Source organism: Chelonus insularis, unplaced genomic scaffold (genome assembly GCF_013357705.1).
Source record: "Chelonus insularis isolate UGA/USDA-ARS -01 unplaced genomic scaffold, ASM1335770v1 contig_398_pilon, whole genome shotgun sequence".
In the NCBI taxonomy this organism is placed as follows: Eukaryota; Metazoa; Arthropoda; class Insecta; order Hymenoptera; family Braconidae; genus Chelonus; species Chelonus insularis.
Genome location: NW_023276553.1, coordinates 788261 through 811453, shown reverse-complemented (window position 1 = coordinate 811453; position 23193 = coordinate 788261). Strand labels below are relative to the sequence as shown.

General features: G+C 27.9%; 3 protein-coding genes and 1 non-coding gene across 10 annotated transcripts; 2 read left to right on the top strand and 2 right to left on the bottom strand.

Moving 5' to 3' along the window:
* Positions 1-3657: 3657 nt before the first annotated feature.
* Sap-r (Saposin-related) lies at positions 3658-9227 on the bottom strand. Its single transcript, XM_035084898.1, has 13 exons — positions 8819-9227; positions 7788-7893; positions 7336-7699; positions 6895-7200; positions 6626-6814; positions 6421-6540; positions 6074-6346; positions 5853-5987; positions 5610-5777; positions 5296-5512; positions 4898-5209; positions 4230-4369; positions 3658-4134 (listed from the first exon to the last, which is right to left on the bottom strand). Exons 1-13 carry the CDS (start codon positions 8856-8858, stop codon positions 3967-3969), a joined length of 2538 nt encoding a protein of 845 aa, XP_034940789.1. The 5' UTR covers positions 8859-9227; the 3' UTR covers positions 3658-3966.
* Positions 9228-10427: 1200 nt separating this feature from the next.
* On the top strand, positions 10428-10500 carry TRNAV-AAC (transfer RNA valine (anticodon AAC)). The gene has a single exon. It is a non-coding gene; the product is annotated as a tRNA-Val (tRNA).
* A 218-nt stretch (positions 10501-10718) lies between these two features.
* LOC118067935 (NAD-dependent protein deacylase-like) lies at positions 10719-12483 on the top strand. 2 transcript variants are annotated; one of them, XM_035084964.1, is made up of 6 exons: positions 10719-11365; positions 11448-11662; positions 11741-11883; positions 11960-12110; positions 12174-12309; positions 12384-12483. In XM_035084964.1, the coding sequence occupies exons 1-5, from the start codon at positions 11123-11125 to the stop codon at positions 12226-12228; spliced, it is 807 nt and encodes a 268-aa protein (XP_034940855.1). In that variant the 5' UTR covers positions 10719-11122; the 3' UTR covers positions 12229-12309; positions 12384-12483. The 2 variants fall into 2 exon arrangements, with proteins under 2 accessions (XP_034940855.1, XP_034940853.1); XM_035084962.1 differs by having other exon boundaries at positions 12381-12483.
* Positions 12484-12951: 468 nt separating this feature from the next.
* LOC118067933 (centromere-associated protein E-like) lies at positions 12952-22854 on the bottom strand. 6 transcript variants are annotated; one of them, XM_035084955.1, is made up of 8 exons: positions 22545-22854; positions 22142-22442; positions 21953-22047; positions 19164-19270; positions 18794-19080; positions 17950-18133; positions 17258-17427; positions 12952-17028 (listed from the first exon to the last, which is right to left on the bottom strand). In XM_035084955.1, the coding sequence occupies exons 1-8, from the start codon at positions 22595-22597 to the stop codon at positions 13108-13110; spliced, it is 5118 nt and encodes a 1705-aa protein (XP_034940846.1). In that variant the 5' UTR covers positions 22598-22854; the 3' UTR covers positions 12952-13107. The 6 variants fall into 6 exon arrangements, with proteins under 6 accessions (XP_034940846.1, XP_034940847.1, XP_034940850.1 ...); XM_035084956.1 differs by having other exon boundaries at positions 18794-18849; XM_035084959.1 differs by lacking the exons at positions 21953-22047; positions 22142-22442; positions 22545-22854 and adding exons at positions 21058-21106; positions 21205-21496.
* Positions 22855-23193: the final 339 nt, after the last annotated feature.

Genomic DNA, 23193 nt, shown 5'->3' with positions numbered 1-23193 from the left:
CCCACGTCAAGTCGAAGGGAAATTAAAGTGGATATAATTGCTTCTTGCCGAACCGCGAGACCCAAGTAGTTCCAGGTACGGTCATAAAGTCTTTTGATATAAAACTAACGAATCTGCTACGCTCGTCACGAATTTCATTTTTAGTATGATAAAATATTGCGACAAAAAATCTGTACAAACTCATCTGGTGTAGTCATATCTACTGGAATTCTTAAAACAGGAATATAATATGAGTGATAAACATAAGCATATTATATACTTGGAAAAATTAGCTTGGAATATTGCTGAAAAAATAAACATAACAATTTTTTTTCTTAATAAATAATAAAATTAATCATTGATGCTTAATGAGGATCTTAAGATTTAACTGAACTAAACGTAAATAATATTTCTTTTCATCCAGGATGTGCCGGAACGAAATAAGATGCTTTTCTAAATCATTTTCAAAGAGATAAATTTTTTCCAAGTATTCTAGAACTGTCACAGGTTTGAAGTCATAAATAACGTTTATTTACTTGTCAAGCTTGCTGATATCTACATATTTAGATATTTTGATCCAATTAAATAAACCATCATTATCACGACAACATAATCGTACATTTTGTACTTAGAAGATCAAGTAAAACATTTACTACCATTGAATTCTCAATTTGGAGGTTGATGGAGTGCAAAAATGCGTGTCGACATATGCACGAACAAATTGTCATTTTATGCAAGGTAAAAAAGTAAAACTTTATTAACCTTTGAACAGTGTATAAAATCAAACTAAATGTAGGATTATGTCAAAAAATACTCCAATGATGTGACACATACACTTTTTTATATTGCAATGAAATTTATAATTTTCAACTTACTTGTATTCGATTTGCACCTTTATTCAAATCGTAATTCTTTGATAACTTCAAAATTTTTGACACTACAACCAAGTATTTCTAAGAAGGGCAAAAAGGCCGCAAACCTATAACGTATTGTGTGGTTTCATCTTTCAACGGTCTCGTTTGTTCATCTTGACTCCAACTGCGCGGTTGATCCTGTGTCAAATGGACAGCGAATTTTCTTGACCGAGCAATACAAGTGCTTAAGTATTTTAGATGTTGTTGATCAGAATATAATAATTCATCGGTCGATCCTCTCATATCGAAGAACCAATAGATCTGATGCGATGAAAAGTAAGGCCTACATCAAGAGATTCCATATGTACATAAACAATATTTATGTCAACATTTTCTATGTATCGGCGGTAGTTCAAAGACTTGGCTGCCATCTGAAAGCCCTTGTAATTTTTGACCAAGTTTATTCCTGAATTTATATAACTATCCGACTTGGATTCCCGCATGGTCTAAATGATCCATGACGAATCAAGATCAAGGAAAATTTCATGAAAATCTCACCTGATGATAGATATCTAAGGAATTTTAATCGGTTACTAGTTTATGCGATTAATTCGAATTTTAAAAATTTTAAAACCAAGATGCAGTAGTTGATATTCTATTCTTCTATTATTGAAACTTAATTGATTTAAAAACTTCAAGTTCATCTATTCACTTATTCTATTTTCAAATATAAAAAATTTGTTGATATTTTTATAGTAAAAATTAAAATGTAACCATAGAATATTCAAGAGTGATTAAAATCATATCATGGAACTTGGTAAATGAAAAATGAATATTTAATAATATTGTTTAATAAAATTAGTTAATTTAGTTAAATATAGATTTGCGTAAATTTTTTCTAAAAATTTTAAAACTTATTCTTTAGAGTAAAAAGTCGTAAAAAATTTAGCTACCACTCATTTCAGAATTACAATAAAATTTTTATGAGATAAATATAATATTGTTGAATAAACAAAAATAAATAAATGATTTTATATAATTATAATCATATTTCAATCAGAATATTTTATAATGATCAGAGATTTAGATTTCTAAAAAGTTTTATTTTTAAATTTTGAATATAAAAAAAGAATTAATTCAATTTTTTTCCTCATATAATATGTTGAAAATACTATATTTTAGCAAATAAAAACTTCCATAAAATGTTTCAGGTTGAATGTTATTTTTACGAGAAGGACTAAAGTGGACTAATATTAATGATAATCCACAATTTATGTAAACAGGTTCACTTGGGTTCCCCACGAAAAATAAGCATTCTGGACCGGAAACTCGTAAGAATTAAACACTTGCATTTATATATATATATATATATATATATATATATACTAGCACACATAGTGGATTGACATCGGTTTGATCAAAGTTTGCCTCCTGTAGAGAGTCCTGAACATACCAATGGTGAGGTATACAATACAAGTCGTTTGTAGCTATAAGAAATAGTAGTCGTTATTTGGCCTGACAGAACTGTTATGTTCATAGAACCTTATGTGATGTCCATGTGTTGGAAAAGTTGTAATGAGTCTTCTGGTCAAGATAAACGACTGCCGACAGATATAAATCAATATGGAGAAAATAGTATTATTTTTTTTTTTTTTTTAATATATTGTAGGTGGAAGAACAACATAAAAGGTATATGTATATATATATATGGGTAGTTTATAAATAATTCATAATTCAAAGATGCTAAACAAAACTCATACAGACGTGTTTTCCTCCAGCTCTTTAACAATTTAATCGTACTTTCAAAACACGTGGCTATTTTTATTTAACTACTATACTACACAAAATTCAACTATTTTTACTGTATTTATTTATTTTTTAAGCAAATTTTCATTTTTGTAGTAATTAATTTATTTAAAAAATATAACATATTACAATATTTATTAGTGAAGATTATGAAGTTAAAGAATGTATGATTTTATGAAAATTTTATTTTATAATTCCCTACAAGAATTTTTTTTTTTCTCAAAATAGCGCGAAATGATTTTATTGTTTAAAGATGTCAAGAAAGTCTTTCACTATTGTTGCATTTTTAAACTATGATACAAAAAAAAAGAAATAAAGAAAAAAAATAACAAAAGTTTCATTCCTTTGCAAGAATATGACAGACATTTAAAAGGATACTATAGTAAAAAGAGTGACTTGTCATTTATTACTTCGACAGCATACTCTATATACCTGATGAGTGAGAGGGTCGTAAAGTAAACATTGGAAATTGGATTTTACTTTAAATTATAGTTAATCTTACGATTACAGAAAAATGTTGTATACCATACTATGGGTTTCTGAGGGTACTATGATGGTGAATGATTGTTCGTTGGTGATTCTCAATAGTTGTGAAGGAATTGAATGCCTCCACTTTGGCAGAAGTACCTGAAACCTTTTTGCATTCAAAAATTTAAAAATGTAGTCATATTTTTCTTACTACCACCGTGAAGTGCAAGAAACAGCATGAATTGCATTCTTCTTTAAAGACATTAATAATTCGCTTTTACACGGAGATTATTGCTTTTTTATTCTTTCAATGCAATCATAATCTATTTAAATTTTTGATGATTAATTGATGTTCGTTATGTCGCTTGAAATGTTATTTTTAAAATATTTTAACACTATACTCTCAATCAATAATATAACGATCATTAATTTCGATATATTTTTATTATAAAAAGAACTACTAAAAATAATACATTGTAAAATATTGAATCAATTATTTTAAAAGATCTAACGTTGGTTAATATATAACCAAAATCATATAATAATAAAAAATATTTGAATATATTTTATTTTAGTTTTATTACAGTAAAATACAAAGTGTAATCTTATATAGACGAGAGCCAAGGCAATTTATTTGCGGTTCATAATAAGCTGTTATGATTTGCACAAGATTTTTTGGTCTGATAAATTCAATACGGAAGATCATCACACAATGATAAATTGCAAAGTGCTCATAACTTAATTATTAATAATAAAAACACTTCCCTATATAGTTACAATTTTTATAATATTTTTTATCTAAATACAGCCATGAAGATATTCACGAAGTGTTGATTGAATATTTAAATTAATTAATTTTTTAATATCTGTTTGAAATCATATGTTTCTTATGAGAAAATTTGGGATCCATTGCAAAGAAACTAGCATTAGTACATAAACCTATACGACTGCAGATCTTTGAGGTATACTCATGAGATGTTACGAGATTGATGATGCTTTGTTCGTAAATTTCCATCAACATAACACACTGTTTGAATTAACAAAACAATTATTTTAAATATGCTTAAATTATATTCTTAACAAAAATTAATTAGTTAATTCATAAAGAATTTTTTGAGTTACCTTATTCCGCTTTGCTGCAGGAATCATATCACATATATTTGCAGTAATATCTTCAATCTTTTTGTCGAGCTTTGGATCAGATAATTCTTTATCTATGTATGAAAGAATTGCTTCACAGAGGGCACATTTATCTACTGATTCTGAAATAAAATTTTTTTTCTATCAATTTAATCAATTAAAAAATATTAAATCAAATAAACTAATAATTAATATAAAACATTTCGACTATATACTAATATGAAATATGTATTAATTATCTCCAGTTAGAAATTCTAATATTGTAATAGAGTGATAAAATACCGATAATTCAAAGATAATAGTAATTTGAATAATGCTGACTCATATTTAAGAATACATTTTAAATTTAAACAGTTTTTTTCTCTAACAATACAATAATAATTATAATTAAATTCACATTAATTAATGAAATTTTCACTATTTGTTATTTATATTCTCAGAAGTTTAATAAAAATTATTTTTATATCATTTATTCATTTAACAAAGAATTATGAATGTAAAAATGATGTCATTAGTAACACTTACAAACAACAAAGTATTTGAAAATTCAAGATGTTACTCATAGATTAAATTCCACGACGTGTTCTTAGATGAATGTGTATGAGAAAAATCTTTTTTATATAGATGTTAAACAAAAAAAAATTACTTACCCATAAATTGTTGCATATTTTCTTGGCATAAATCCAAAACTGTACAAATTTCTCTCGGAGTAATATCATCAGAAAGCATCTGAATAACGAATTCGCCGTATTGATCAACAAAATGGTTACACTTATTTTTAAGCTTCGCTCCAGGTAAATCATTGCATACAGTGTGAATAATACTTTCAATTTCTTCTTTAGTAGATTTATTTTTCATCTGTTTTTCAATATAGCCCATAACTGTTTCACATATTACACACTTAGTATCTTCCTTCACAGGTTTTTGAGATTTGATTGGAAAATCAGGTATTTCATTGGTCACTAAAAAAATATTATTTACCAATATTAGTCAGAAATAATCATAATAAAAGTTAGTTTAGAGCTTTAAAAAAGTAGAATTTTCTTACTAATTTCACCGTCTTTGTCTTGAGGGAAATTATCAGGCATAATTTTTTTCTTCTCGTCACAAAGCTTGAGGAAAACACAAATTTCTTGGGGAGAAAGATCTAATATAAGCATCTCAATCAATTCTTTACTGTAAGCCTTAACAAAATCAACACATTGTTCGTTTAAACTTTTTGGTAAATGTAAGCATAATTTGTCAAGCTCGTGTTCAATATTTGCCTGAAAAAATTATAATGATTTATATAATTGAATAATAATAATAATAAATAATAATTTGAGTTGATTAAAAAACGAAGAAGAAATAATTATTTTTTACCTCTGTTGTATTTTGTTTAATAACATTTTCAATTTGTTCAACAGCAAGAAGACACAATGGACAACTGGGTTTGTCTTTTAATTCAGTTTCAATCATTTTGTCTTTTGGAAGTTGTTCCCATGCAACCATCATTTGATCACTTGGACACACGTGAAGAAGCGGACAAATCTAGGATACAATATATTATAAAATTAAAATTCAATTCAAGAGATGAATTGCGAGTACAATACAAATATATACTACCGTAGACGGATCGATTTCTTGAACGAGTAGAGCTATCAGTGCATCACCATATTGATCTAAGAATTCCTTGCACATTCCTCCGATACTATCAGGTAGCTTCGTACACACTTTTCCAAAAATGTTTTTAAGTTCATTCTGAAAATTTATAAATTTATGTTTGAAATAAATATCTTAATGCTGAGATTAAATAAATTGATCATCTTTAATTTATTAATTATTACCTCTGTACTTGGAATAGTAATAATATTTTGTAAATAATGGAGTATATATTCACAGAATTCACATTTTTTCTGACCGTGAGGATCCATGTTTGGCATATCAAGAATAGAATCTGAGTCATACATCAGTTTGATAGGAAGTTGCATTTCGTCAGCTTCCGTTTTTGGATATTTCTTTGTAATAGCTACATTAATATCATGTTTTTCATTTTCCTTTAAGATTCTTACTCCAATTTCGTGAGATGAAACCGGTACAAGTGGCATTATTGGTCCTTCCTGAATAAAAAAAAAATGTTTATTATTTTTGTTTTATTAATAAAAATCTGTTTATTTAAAAGTTTATTTCTCACAAATTGCTTTGTGCCAGGCATTGGACAAATTCCAGCCATTTCACATGTTGCTTTGCTGTTCAATCCTTTAATTAAGTATTCATAAATCTCTGGATAATATTGATCAACGATGGACATGCACTGAAAATAAAATTTTTAATGAAGTATTAAATATACCCAAGGTTTCAATTTCTTCAATTAGAAATTTAGAAAATTATTTTAGTACCTCAGATGCAAATGACTTGGTTTGTTTGCATAAACCTTCGAGCACTTGTTGGAATTCTCTTTCCGTAGTATTAGCCACAAGTAAATCTCGTAAATGTCCAACCAGTTGTTCACACAACTTACATGGAAGATCGTCATTAACTTCAACCATTCCAACGCTAGACATTGGACGAATTTCCACTTTAGGACCCTGTAGATTGATATAATTATTTGAATAGACAATTTAGTTATACATAAAATAATTGATAATCAAATCATAAGTAGACAAACCTGATCAACTTCATCATGTTGATGGAATAAGCCACTACATTGACCAGAGAGGTGACAAATATTCTTCGCTCGGAAATTTTCTTGAAGATGTTCATAAATGGCGTCAAAGTTTACAAGAATAATGTTAGAACACGCATCTGAGAAAGAACCCATTTGTTGGCAAACTTTTAATATATTTTTAACAAACTGATCTCGTGATAATGATTGGAATTTATTTTCCATATGTGTTGCAATGGAACGACATTTCGTGCACTCATTTGGTTCAATTTCATCATTTTTCAGTGGTATTATAATTTTTTTGTCAGCCTATAACGTGAATACATAATTAATATCATAATTATAATTTATATAAATGAACTTGAATAATTAATATTTATTTTAAAATACCTAATAATTTACTTATTTACCGCAACTAAAATATCAATATTTGATTAGTCTTACCTTTTCAAGTGACTGTTCGTATTCTAAAAGAAGTTGATCAATTTTAGCCGAATTACAAAGTCCCGAAACTGAGCAAACCACTGAAGGATTCATTTGTGAGGCAAGAGTTTCGACTAATTGCGGAATGAATTCTTCTGCTAGTTTTTGACATTCTTTAATGATTGGTTTTATAAGCATTAGTTTACAACTTCCATCAAAAACTGCTTTCAAATCTTGCTGTGTTTGATTGCTTTCTAATTGATCTCTTGCTTGTTGAACCATGTCCATACAAATTTTACAAACACTGTCATGATCCTCTGGAACCTTCATATTCTCCCAATGCTTCTTTATGCAATACTTGGTTTTATTACATTCTGCTGAGTTTCTGTAATTAATTAATATAAAATTAAATAACCATTATCAAATACTAACAATTAAAAATTAAATATTTTGTTATTAAATGTCAAACTTACGGAATATTGTCACACCAATATCCTGGACCCCAAGTACATTTTTCAGTACCCAGCAAATGGATACTCTTTTTGGGTAATTGATCTATTATGACGTATGCATTGGTAACTGTTGAAAAAAAAAATCATTTTTTAAATAAATTATCATGTAATAACTCGAAATGTTGAAATTGGAGCAGTTTAGTTTTATGGTTTATGTTATTGTAATTTAATTACTATCAACAAACTATTTTTTTTCAATCAATATGATAATAATGACTCAAGGAACAAAGTCCGAAAATAAATCATTCAAATTGATATGAAAATTTCATTTTCCTTTCTCCTATCTCTTGACACATGATATCCTCTGCTCAATTTACATGATTAATTTAATGTGAGCATCGGAAGTATTTTTCAGCTGAATTATTATCAAGTCTTAATATTAGAACAGTAGATAGCATGACGGAAGATAACATCAGTTGGAAAATAATGATCAAGGAATAAAAAAAATTTTTAAATAAAAATAATAAAATATCCTTTTTGCTATAAACAAACTTTCATAGATGTGTAGTACAATTAATGTTACGGAATATGCTAACAGAAACTTCAATGAGGGTTGACTCATACAACTCAATAAAATTAACTTCTATTCTGTTCTTTTAGTGACTGTATAAAGACGGAGGAGTTTATTCAGGAAGTAAAGAATTTTTTTATTAAAATAAAATACTGATATATAATTTTAAGTTGAATTAAAAATAAGTATTCTTTATAGATGATGATAACAATAATAAAGTACCTATGGAAATTTTTAAAGCTAAATGGAATATTAATTTTACAAATATAAATATTAAAATTAATTCACAATATGTTAATCTTTTGAATAGCATTATATTCATTTCATTCTAGAAATAAATGATAAAAATAGTAGAGAAATGAATATTAATTTTTCTTAATCAGATTGATTTGTCTAATGATTCAATAATGTCGTTACAATATGAACAATGGAAACCGCATTGTAACTTGACAAAATTAAGATTAACATGTCATTCACTTACTTGCCAAGGTTGCACAAAATGCGAGTAAAATCGCTTTCATTTTTTTGTTCACTTATTTATTAACTACGCATCAATAATAAAGTTTAAAGAAGAATCACAAAAGTTTAAATCTGCAATTACTTGCTCCAACGTTTTAGCTGTCACTGACTAATGCACAATGATCCAAACTGATGATAGCAATGTTTGGCTTTAACTACTGATGACGTATGATCACAAGAAACAATTTTATATAGGAATAATCAAGCTTCAACGTTAAGTTACGTAGAAAAACAAGAAAAGACTGACTAAATCGTAGTTATCCTTCTGTTGTTTGACGTTATGTCGACAATGGCGTAGATATTGATATCATGACGTATGCTTTTGGAATTTTTCGTAGAATTCAGCTATAAAAGCAATAAATGATCACTATATGATGATGAATTTATTTCATAACAGTTATAAGAAACAAGTACCTTATAAAATAAAATAAACAAATTTTTATCATTTGAGAATAATTTATTGTTTTAATGGAAACCTACCTTAAACGAAAGTGGCGCCATCTGTGAATTGCGGGGAAAATGAAACGTTTTGATGATTATTTTGATTAGTCACGATAAACAAACTTAAAATTACAACACGTCTGCATGAAACAACATTGCTATTAAGTTGATGAAGTTATAAATAAATATCTAAATAATAGCCTCTCAAGATTACACATTATGTATAATATATTTAATTACAATAAGGAATGTAATTACGTATTTGCAATATTTTTTATGCTTATTAACAGACTTTACTAAAATAGGTTTTTTTTTAATGCATAAAGCTTAGATAATGATTTTAAATCAATGGATGTAAAAATTATTTATTAGAAACTAAAAAGAAAAAAAAAAATCGAGATACAATCGAAATAACTTCAATCCTCAAATGTTCAATTAACAATTTCTCTTCGTATAAAAATTGATCAAATCAACTTTTAATCTCAGTTTTTAATCTATGCGATTTGTTATAATATAACCAAGTGAAAGGCTCAATATTATAATGAATTATTAGCCAGTATTCTAGTACATTCTTTCCGGATTCCTCGTAATAAGATCTCGTTGCAATACATTTTTTATGATCAATACTGTAATAAATCAAATTAATTAATAAATATTTTTTTAATTTTTTAAAATGTTTTTCTATTTCTTTAAGTTGTTCTTGAGTTATTATTTTTCTATTGGACATTTAATTAAAAAAAAAAAAAAATATATCAGTTATTTGGAATAAATTAATATTTGGTATAAAGATAATAAATAAGGCCAATAAATCAATAGTCTGTTCAAAAACTACAGATTTGGATATGCTAAAAGTTATTTTAGGGACTAGACTAAAAAATTTTGAAGCAAATTGACTACTAAAGACTGGTAAAATCTTCGAAACTTTAACCAGAAAAATAATACGAAGGAGTAAATTGCATACCCTACAAGTACATATGCACTTGCTCAAAATGATCCTAAAAATATATTTTTTTTAAGGTCAAGACGATTGGAGTGAGAATTTGTTTAAAAATATATATAATACAGATAACATAAAGGAGTATGATGGGTCAGCCTGTTGTTATTTACAACTATGAAATAATTAATGCGAAGTTTCCGTGGTGTAGCGGTTATCACATCTGCCTAACACGCAGAAGGTCCTCGGTTCGACCCCGAGCGGAAACATTCTTTTGTCCTTTCATCAATATTATTTTATAGTTTTTTATGTGTTTGTAATCCAAAGTGTAATTGAAAATTTCTGAAACTAAATTTTTAAAATTTATCCGTTAATTGTTAAAAAATTAAACATTTATTTAAAGAATGGAAACATATGAACAAACATAATAGCAACAATTATTATTATGGTTTTTGTTCTATTGAGGTAGAAATAATTATTCTTGCCCTTCAAATGGCATTGTTATGTAATGTGACATCTTTTGGCACTTCTGTATTCCATACAATGACTCTGTAATTAGGTGCACTCGACTCGTATTACTCTTACTGTTAACAATAGAAGAGAAAAAGGAGGTGAAAAAAAGAATTAAATGGTGAAGTATAATGTTTCAAAGGTACATTTGAAATACGCGCCAATTGTATATTAAATATAATTGGACTTTGAAAAAAAAACCAATGGAGAGGGAGGTGATGGAGAAATCAACAGTGTTGAGAGATATTGCGGTTAACAGTTACTTGAATCAGCTGTAAAGTCACCTGATTCTCTTGTAGCAAAACTTACGGTAATCATATTTACTGTTTAAGATATTAACGAAGATTTGACAGAAATTATTTTGTTATTAATTATCATATAATGCATAATATCATGAAATCATTCAAAGATACTTTAGCTGGTGCTACAAATATTTTAATTTTAACCGGTAGTGGAGTATCTGCAGAATCTGGAGTGCCAACTTTTCGTGGTGCTGGTGGATTTTGGCGAACATATCAAGCTACTTATTTAGCTACTCCACAAGCTTTTAAAGCTAATCCATCTCTAGTATGGGAATTTTATGAATACAGACGAGATTTAGCTACAAAAGTGCAACCCAACAAGGTAAGCAATGTTTTATTTTCACTTTGAAAGTTTGCTTCATATTATTATATAATAATGACAAATGGTGTGTTTATATTTTAAGGCACATGAGGCAATCGCGCATTTTGAAAAGAAATGTATGAGTGACAATAAAAAGGTCACAGTTGTAACGCAAAACATAGATGGACTTCATCAGCGAGCAGGATCAAAAAATGTCATTGAACTGCATGGATCATTATTTAAAACTCGCTGCACTAGATGTGATAATGTCGAAGTTAATCATAATATTCCTATTTGCCCAGCATTACAAGGAAAATGGTATCCAGTGTTAACTTTTTACTACAGCGCTGTTTTCATTTGCTAATTTTAGTTCAAGAACATGTTTATTAATTTTAGTTCACCAAATCCAGATGACATGTCTTCAGATATACCTGTTGAAGATTTACCCAAATGTCAGAAAAACTCTTGTTTTGGACTGTTACGACCCCACATAGTTTGGTTTGGCGAAAATCTTGACAGTGATATTCTGGCAAAAACTGGTAAATAATTTAATATCATTATTTTATCAACATTCAAGCAATACTATCAATATAAATTGAATGCGTTTTATTGTAGAGGAAATCGTTGAAAGCTGTGATATATGCCTGATAGCTGGAACATCTTCAATTGTATATCCAGCAGCAATGTTTGCACCAAGAGTCGCTGAACGTGGTAAGCCTGTTGCTGAATTTAATCTTGAGGAAACTCCAGCCACAGAAAGTTTTCAGTGAGTATGTAAAATATTCATTTTATTTAAATTATTTATAATAATAATATTTATATTTTCTAGATACCACTTTCAAGGTCCATGTTCTGTTACGCTAGCCGAAGCTTTAAGTTTTTAAATAAAATTTTAAAATCTAGTAAAATAGGATTAACATTAATGCATGGAGCAGATTGAATTTTTTGCTAACACTCTGTAAAAAGTAAGTAGAAATTTTTATCACACATAAAAATAAATATTGTAAATGTTTGATAATCAATTTTTTGTTAACAGCAGAAATCATTATTACATCATCATAATTCACAATTTGACAAGTCTGCATACTCATAATAGAAAAAAATGAAAAAAAAAAAGGATCTAAATTATGGAAAAAAAACGAAAAAATGTAGGTAGAGTACAAATATTTTAAAAATATACTTTTACAATGCATGAAAATATAAGATTAATCAATACTATAGACATATGTATATATATATATTTTAGCTAAGATATTTTAAATATCTAGTAAAACATCTCATTTATTTATTTCGTAATGTGATATTATTCATGAATTTTTATTTTTGATGAACGTTTGAAATCAATTAAAGTTAAAGATAGCTCATTAAAAATACTATCTTATTAATATGGAAATTTTTCTGGCTGATTATTTTAATTTATAATTCCTGACTATCATTATTTTTTTATTTATCGTTGATTAGACTACCATAAAGTTAAAAAAAGTCTAAAAAATTACAGAAAGGGTAGAAAATAAATAATCGAAGGTATTAAAAAAATGATTTATTATAAGGCTCTTAAAAGTGTTTATTATAATTATTTTTTGTTAATAAATACATTCGAGTGTACACTGTCGTGTACTTAGTTAGATCTCTATTACATTGTTTTGTATAAACAAAATCGAAATAAATTAATAATAACTAATTAATATTTTTTTCTGTGTAGTTCTTAATTTATAAAAAAGAAAAAATCGTATTGACGTAGTAAAGCAAGGAAAAGAAATATTTTAAGGTGAGCACAGTTCGCGGCTGGTTTCAATAATTTGTCTTCTTTCATTTAGCAATTGTAATAACTTCAACCGTGGACTTTCTGATATTTTACATTTATTTTTATATCTATAATTATAACGTATTGATTCGATGAAATTAGTAAAAGCTTCGTTTGAACTTGAATTTTCAGTTGAAGAATCGTATTTTGGAATGGTATATCGTGATGGTGATGATAATAATTTACGCCCTTTAGATACAAAATCATTTTCATTACTTGTTATTTTTAAATATATATGAGAATTTAATTCATTATCATCAACAAAATCATTCAGTTTACTGCTTTCATTTTTATTCTCCATACAATATTCAGAATGACGTCGTTTCTTCATTTTGTTGAGTATATTACGTTGCTTTGAATAATTATTTGAAATTCTACCGTTCATGAATTCCTTTATTGTCAAATTATTCAATTCTAGTGAAAAATTTTCGTCATTGATTTTGATATGTCGACTGTAATAATTGTCTTTAGGATTCAATAAATGCTTATGATTGAGAGTATTACTCTTTTTATGTGCATGTTCTCCCAATTGTTTTTTAAATTTATTTTCATCAAGACTTAATAAATTTTCTAATATAAAGCAATCTAGTATTTTTCTCTCAACTTTATGATTATTTGTAGTGCTTTGATCTATTCTTTTATTACATGCACTACGAGGTTTGGTTAAAAGCTTTTTTTTAATTACGTCAGCATTAACTAACTCATTCATGAAATTGACATTTCGCATAAATATTATAGTTTCTTTGAGGTAATCTTTAATAAGATTGTTATTTTTTGGGGATACATTTTCACTTGAATTTAATGAAGAATCATTTTTCACATTCGTTGGAATATTTTTTAATTTTAGAAAATTTATTAATTCAGGATTCTCTTGAGTCTCAGGATCAACTTTAGCATCTAGAGTCTGTAATGACTTGGTAAAGTCTCCACAAGACTGAACTGTCAATCCATTCTCTGATATTTGCTGATTATGTACCTCTAGAGCTGTTGAAGATGAGGAACAGAAATGCTGTTGTGGTTGAATAGGAATTACAATTTTATTTTTATTTTTTTTTTCTAACAAATTCTGGCAATTTTTTGTTGTTTCATTTCCATTAAATGTTATGGGTATTAAAAATACATTAGCTAAACATGGATTAAACTCGTGAATAGTAGTAACTATTTCATTAGTTAAATTTTCTAATTTTTTTTTCAATTCATCAATTGTTTTACCTCTGTGTTCTTTAAATGAACAAATTTGTTCATTCTTATGCGCTGTACCATCTACTAAATATTCATGCCTTTTTTCACTTTTATTTATACCATTCATTATATCTGTTTTTATAGCAGTACATTTAGTTTTGACTTGTTTCAAGTTTTGATTATCATCAGGAACATTAGATTTTTTCTTAGAAAAATAATTATTATCAAACGTTTTAAAATACAATAAATTATTATCTGTCCATAAAAGCTCAGGAGTTTTCCTTCTGATGTTTTTTATTTGATTGGAAAAATTTATTCTGTTCCATTGTCTTAATTTCTTATCAAAACTATTACTTCTCGCTCTTCGGATATTACGCCATGAATAATGTCGTAAAGTATTCCGTGTTTTTATGTTTAACTTAGATTGAATTACATTATCTACATTTAAGTAATTGAATTTAGTTCTAGGAGAACTGAATGAATGTCTTAGACCATCATTATTCGGATAAGTCATCCAAGAAAATCGATTTTTGGTCAGCCACTCTTTTTTTTTGGTTGTATTATTTTTATTGTAAGAATTAGATGAAGGTATGTGAGTTTTATTAAATCTTTTTTCCAATGATAAAGTTGAAGGACCATCAAAATCATAGATGGTATCGGACGTACTAATTCTTAAAGATTTTGATGTTTTATATAGATCATTTAATAACCGTTGAAATTTAAATGGTTTAGTATTTGTTTGTTCATCAACAGATCGTGTGTTTGTCCACGATTCTCTGATATTCACTTTAGTTACATTATCTGTCAATGTTTCAACATGAGAGAACATTTTATTCTCCGTTTGTACATTTTCATCTTTCTGCTGACATTCTTCATTATCAAAAATCTGTAACTTTGAATCTAAAATACTAGATGACTCAATAACTATATTTATCGTATCAGGTACAGATAAAGAAATAACATTTTTCTCTGGATTCTTCGACGAACATTGACATGATTCTTTCAAAATTTTAGGACAACAATGACTACTATCAATAATTTTTGAATAATAACTAGGGTCTGTACATACAGAGATTGAAGGACAACACTTTAAGCTTTGATTTGATAAATATCTAACATCATTTTGTGGAATATGTTTTAATTCACAAATATTTACAGGATGTGGTTGGTTTTTTATCAAAATATCTGAATGTGTTGTTTGAATGCACGAATGTTTAGGTTCATCAACTTGACAGGTATTTGTTGAATGTTCACTTTTGACATTATTAATACAATTAGGAATAATATCATTATTACATTGTTCAGTCGCACTGCCAACATCTTTTAAAAGAATGGTTGGTTTTAAAAATGCAGGATCTTTAGTTGACGTTGCTATTTCTTTTAATCTTATTACAGGAGTACTACAAGGTAATAAAGATTCAAAGTCTTCATGACGATCAGTTAAAATAGAAACATCTTTATAAATAATTTTTGGTTCTTCTGCTGAAATTCCAGCATCTTTAACTCGAACAGTTGGGTAAATATCAGTTTGAGTGTCAACACAAACACGTCGTCGTTTAGCCAACATTTTTCTTGAAATTTCTCTCAATCGCATTCTCGTCACAGCAGGGAATTTTACCTCAGAAATTTCCGGGGACCGAATTTCCGAGGCCGGCGTTGAAGTCGTATTGCTGTCGTCAGAAGATTTTTTACTTGAGTAAAGTCTTTCAGTAACAGCAGCAACAATTTCAGCTCTACGAGCGCGTTGAATAACTGTATGTTGTCGAGGTAATAATTGCTCTGGATCTGTAGAATTTTTTCTCGTATTTTTTATAATTTCAGTAGCTAATGGACAATTATCTTTTGAACTATTAGACCCACCACCTCTACTGATATTCCGCTCGATATTTTCAGAAGATTGCTTTTTAATAGCTGCTTCTTGGCTTGAAGAAGTCGTCTTCGTTTCTCTGTCATTGTTTGCTTTAACAACTATATTTTTTACTTTTTCTTTCCCATTATCTTTTAGACAGCTAGCTTTTTTCGTACCTTGGTTATTACATTCTTCGGGTGCTTTTATAATATTTTCTTGAGAGTTCAAGGTTGAAGATTGCTTGGACACTTCTGATAATGATTGCTTGAATTTTGATTTTTTAGTAATCACAGGTACAGATGATATAGTTTTTTTATCTTCAATTTTTTCATCTTGAGATTCACTTGGTAATTCTTTTTTTGTTAAGCTGTCATTAATGACAAAACTATTTGTTCTCTCATCAATAGGATCAACATGTGTACTATTAGTAGATAGCTCTTCAATTTGATGAGTATCTTGTTCGATTGCATTTGCATCTGCATTGATAAGAACCGCTACTAATGTTGGAATATCTACAAAAGCTGATTCATCAGAATTATTATCAACCAATTTTAAACTTTTTGCTCCTTTATCATATTTTCTTGAATAAGAAATTCTATCATTAAAATTTTTCAAATCAGATATTGATTCTAATGATCCTACTTTTTTCAACGGATTCGATACTATTAGTTTAGAATTCAAATAATCATCAAAGCTATGTCGTCTAAAAATGACAGTTGGAGATAAATTAAAGTTGTCATAAGTTAAAAGTGGTGTATTTTTATCATCTCCCTTCCTTGGGGTGTAAACTAGATCTTGATTCTTTCGACACGAGCACAGTAACTTGCAATCGTTGGTCAATTCAGTATCCTATAAAAAAAAAGAGAGTTTACAATTTATTTAATTCGATTATAGCATCAATTTTATGAATAAAATTTATCTAACATTCAATCTAAGGCTATATATCATTAGATCTAATTTAATCCAATGTTTGTGTCAAACACGATCAAATCTCATTTAAATTTGATCTGTACATGATAAGATAAATATCATATTAAAAATAATTCAACTACATACTATCAAGTAAATTATTATTTACCTTTTCTAACAGTTGAGCTTTGAGTCTTAATATTTCTGCTTGAAGTTCTCGAATTATTTTAGAAACAGGATCTTCGCTAATCACTGGTTTATTGACTACACTCTGCGCCCTTTGAGCAAATCTTAAGGTGTGAGCTGTCTCATTGTAACTTCCACTTGCTGGCGATATCGCTGAAAAGATAAATTAATTTATTCAGTAAAACACGAACTCTTAATTGGTTCAATCAAGATATAATTAATTGTTTAATAAGAATCAACTTGGAACAAATAACGGCAGCATAGTGAATATTTACAATGATGTTTAAGAAAATTATATGTAACTCATTTATTGATACAACCTGGCTTGTACAATAAAATTAAGTATCATTTTTAATTAAATTTTTTTTTTTAAGTATTAAATATTTCCTGCTTCTTTTAAAATTGGACAAATAAAACTTTAATAAGTCTAAATCTACGTTTCTCTACTATTTACCAATGGCAGGACTGTGCTCTTTGGTGAGCACAGATTTTATATCAGTCCATCATAGCAAACCTGGAAAAGTGTCATTGCTAATTATATTGAAAGCTTAATGGGTATTTATATTTGCACTACCTGTATTTGAAATATGTCATAATCAAATGATTAAAAAAACAATAAATAAATAAAAATACACCAATACCAAGTTACAATGTTATTAAACTTTTTTTACTTACTAGCTAGCATAATCGTAGTTGCATTTCCACCAAATGAGTCTTTCAATAACCATGTGAGCGTTGAATCTCTATACGGAATGAATCTTTTTCCTGCTACATGACTTGTGGAACCTCGCTCAGCGAGAGCAGAAATTACATTACCCAAAGCAACGAGACTTTTATTTATATTCGCTCCTTCCTGTGACTTAAATCAATACATACGAGAATATTATGCACCTGATATAGTAAAATAATAATTGGTTTGACTTCTACGATCATGCATATTTATTGACTTTATGCAAAATAATCGATTGACATTGTATTATTATGATCAAAATTGATAGTTTTGACTTCAATAAAAAAAATCTACTACATGTAAAAATTTGTACAAAAAAAAGTTTGATCAATTTTTTATTACTTCTATATACATTGATCAGGGTTATTGATAAATTAAGTTGCTAATTGAATTTCTGATATTAATGGTATGTAATTGAGATAAATGTTTTGAATTATAGATCATTAATTTTGATAGTATGTTAAATAAAAATAGTAACAGTTAATGAATGTCCTGGTTTGAAAAAAAAAAGAAATTTATTTATGAGTAACAAAAAATAATCACTGCAGAGTCGTATTTATATTATGATAATGTTTATTATCCGTTGTCTGAATATAAACCAGGATATTTTATTTCTAAAAAATTCTAGCGTCTAGGAAGTTGAATTGCAGTGATTTACAATGAGCTGAAAAATCTTCCTTTTTTTTATCCTGATAATTTTATAAAGTATCCTATTAATACATGAGTATCACTGAGAAAATGTTAAATCAGAAAATAGTATAGTCGTTTTAATCAAAATGTATGACTCACTTTTAAACGATTTATTCCAGCACAGGCTGTGGATTTCTCACTACCAGCTAAATCAACTAAACACAATTTGCAACGTGAAAAATGAGCTTTTTTTTGAGACTTCGTTAAAGCTTTAGACATAGCATCTTCAGATATAGAGTTACTGAATTCTAATGATAATGTGAGAAGAGCGTGACTTCGACTACTTGTGAGATTTTGTAAAGTTGAAGCAGTCTTGCGAGCTAGTGTACCCTCTTTGAGACATGACATTAATGAACTTAAGCTTTTGACTTGGAATTGGGTTAATCCTGTGGTTCAAATGTTATCTAAATTTATTAATGTGATCATGATAATGTGTCAAGTTGATGAATGGAATAAAGTTTCTGCTTACCTTCAACATAAGGACCAAATCGTGGATGTTCACGGATTCTTAAATTGCCAGCATCCATAGAAGTATTCAGGAGATCCTTTACTCTTTCATTGTAGATTTCTAGATAGCTGAAATATAATTAACAAATGATGAATGAGTAATTTTAAATATAATACATTATTTAATAATAAATATTTAATTTTATTCTGATAAATAACATCTTTTAATTTATAGTTTGCTCACATGGTGTAAATAAATTCTAGTATTGGTGATGTAGCATTCTATTTGAGAATTAAATGATGAAGCTTATATCTGTGTAATAGGATAGATGATTTGAAAATATTTCATTTCCCCAAACATTAAAATTGCAAACATTCATTAAGATAATTGCGATAACCTTGTAAACTGAACACAAGAATTTGAAATCTAATTCAGACTTTCTCTTTGTAAAATTGATCTTGTAATTTTGTTGGGAGAGAAAAGCAAGTGTGACGGCAGATCAGTCATATAACACACCAAGTTCGTGTTTGACGGATATTAGGTGCAACTCGACGAAATAAGAATCGATCGAAGAGGAGGAACAGTTATTTGACGAAATGAGAAAATAGTGAAATATTGAAAGAAGTTTTTACTTTTACTAGTTTGATCATTATTTGTTTTCGATTCATGATTACAATCATTATCACTATTATTGTAATATAAAATGTTATTATATGCTGCTTAAATACTTTCACTAATCTACTAGTAGCCAACTCTTGAAATATATAAGTATCATTATATTCAACAGACTTCCATGCTTTATGATGAAATTTATTGATTGCAAATCCAATTGAAATAGGAAAAAGTGATAAATCATAATTGGTGAAAAGTGAAGTGATTACCAACACTGAAGAAGAAATCGAATTGAATTATGATGAAGTAATGTATGAATTCGTTTCTCGATTTGCTATAAAAAAAAATAATTAGAAATATCTTAGATTCGATTTGTTTTAAACAATTTTTTATTAACTTTACATTTTTTAGCTATTTTTACTAAAACCCCTAATAATTTTCAATTTTTTTGTTAGTAAATTTGACTGTAAATTAACTAGTAAAAATTACTATAAAATTTTATTCGTGGAGGTTTAGAAATGGATGTATGTCAGATTTTTTGTTTATACGTATTTTACTGGAGAAATATTTATTTCTTTAAAGAAAATTATACTCCTTAGAACTTCTTTTTAAAAAATCCCTTCGTGTATAATTATATTGCAATATAAAGGGTAATTCTAGACATTGACTAAATTTAATTTACGTAAATTGATATTTACTTTTAAACAAGATAGTAAAAAAAGTTTAATTCCAGGAATTATTTTGTTTGTTTAGAAAACTTCAAGAAAATTTGTTTCCTACTTATTTTTATACTTTAATAGCAATCGTAAGAAATTGTATTATCCTTCTTAAATCTAAATAAATAATTATAAATCTTTTTAAAGAAAAATAAGATAATACACTGGAGATTAATTATGAGTAATACATGATAAATCTTACAACCAAATTTATTTATTAATATTTCATCAAATTTTACGGTCTTTTAAAATTGTTACGTTTACATAGTGAATCATAACAACCTGACGTTTCCAGGAAAATTAACGAGGCGCATTCGGATTAAGTGTCTGAAATTATCTAGAGTGAACAACGTGGTGAAAGTATTTATGTGCAAAGTATTGTGCCAAGTTGGATAAACAGATAAGGAGTCTTCGAAATTCTGCAAGCTCTTATTACACTTTATCAAATTTTCGCTCTTAATACAAAGCTCGATTTCTTTTTATCCATTTAAATTGGAAACTTGGTTTAAATAAATACATACTCATAATGTAATTCATTCCATTCAAACAAAATAATTTAACAATAATTAATTATAAATTTTTATAACCTCAATAATTACAAGCAGTTCCAATCTATTGTGATACATTTTTTTTATCCTAGAAAAAAAAGAATACGAGAATGAACCAAATCTGTTGAAAATAAAACAAATGAAAAATTTTGAAAGAGCTTACGATAAATTTAGCGTCTAACCTACCAAATGTAAGAGTTCTTACCACTGTTCAATGAGTTTACGTCCGTTTACAGTTGCATGTCACGAGATACTGTAAGCTCGAAAGACATTGAGGCCAACAGAACACCTTGCAGAGGTATCGTGCGCCTTTCATTATCCCACTTCTTTTGTTCAAGTTTTGTTTATAATATCTTCATTTTCTTCTTAAGTTTACATTAGACAATTACAGAATTACTTTACAACAATATTACGCACTCCATTCCCAACATTATTTCACAACAACTTGAATTAAAATTTTTCGCTGATTACATTCTATCATGAAAATATCTCATTCAAATAATAAACAATAATAAAGTGATAAATTTCGATAAACTTTGGTAAAAAATAAATAAATGAAAATAAAATATATATTTATTTTCCTATTGAATCGATAGGTTATCAATCAAAATAAATCCAATTCACTACCAACATCAAAATAGAGTATAAATTATTTTGATTTTACAGTCAAACATGTTTTATAATGGATGGTACGGAAGAAATAGAAGACCTTGACCGATCGTTTTCAGGTATTAGTGCAAAGGTATGATTTCACACATTATGAAAGCATTCCTCAAAAAAACGCATATGTAGGTCAATAAACAACTGACAGTTAATATGAACGCCCAAGATTTTACATTTCCTGACAGCATTTTAATAAAAGAGCTATTTAAAATGCTCAAACTAAACATGACTCATTTATACTGATATATACGAGTAAAAGTGAATGACATACCTGACAAAAAAACGAAGAACTTTGCCACTTTTTTCTTCGTCAGATGCTCGTGCAAATAAATCACTGCAAATCCGTGGTATTATGCCTGGATCATTCTGAAAAAGTGAAAAAGATGGATTTTTTGTCATCAAGAATTAATTTGAGGTGATGATTATTATATTTTATTTAATTATGTTAAAATATACTTACTTCAGTGCCCATCATGGTGTAGCTTTTTCCCGATGCACTTTGGCCATATGCAACAATAGAAGCATTATACCCAGAAAAAAAAGAATCAAGCACTGGTGCACCAAGTGTGTTGTAGATCTTCTCCTGCCCAGCATAATCATTAGCAATGGGGTCAGAAGAATCAAAACAATAGTCAAAATAAAATTGCTTTATTCGTTTACGACTATCAGCTGTTCTAGATGAAGGAACTTTAGGATTTATTAATGAGATCTTTTTAGATTCAGTATGCACCACTACTTCCGGTCCTGTTATTTTAATTTCTCTGAAAATAAAAGATTTTAAGAAGATTAAAAGAACAAAGTCAAGAAAGCTCTTATACACATCATTGAGAAAGTATTTTGCAAATAAAAAGAATAGTTCTAACCTGGTGGAAATTGGCCGTACTCTCACAGCTACTTTGATACTTGCCATTGCCATAAACGTTTTTGTTTTTTTTTTATTGAAGCTTAAAAAATGTGCATCTTCCTGATTTTTAGTATTTTATCAAACTAGAATATGAAATGGTCTATTGCACATAATTAAATAAATGTAAAGAAACAGCACTTAATATTTTTATTGGAATAATAGATAATTGGTTAAAATTCAATTTTAAAGAAAATAAAAGCGTCATGAAACTACGACTAAGATTACTAAGTCACTGCACGTGTAGTACTGTAAGATGAAAATACTTCTAGTCAGTTCTGAGTCCAAATTTGTCTTAGACTTACCCCACCCAAACTAACAGCTGGATGGTATGTCGTGATGTTGGAAATCCTCATCACTGGGTACCATCATTACATCTTTCAGAATATAAAAATAAGATCAATTTAAAGAAAAATTAACATCTGTTTAAAAGTCTTGTTAATTGGTACGTAACTTTTTATTTGATATATTTATATCCACAATTGTGCTATTTCAAGAATTATGCTTGAAACGTTTGTCTTTTTCTTTTCCCCCAGCTGAATGAATACATTTGTTGACGTTTCCAACGGTGAGAATTCGATATTAAAGATATTTTGGTGATTATTAATAAA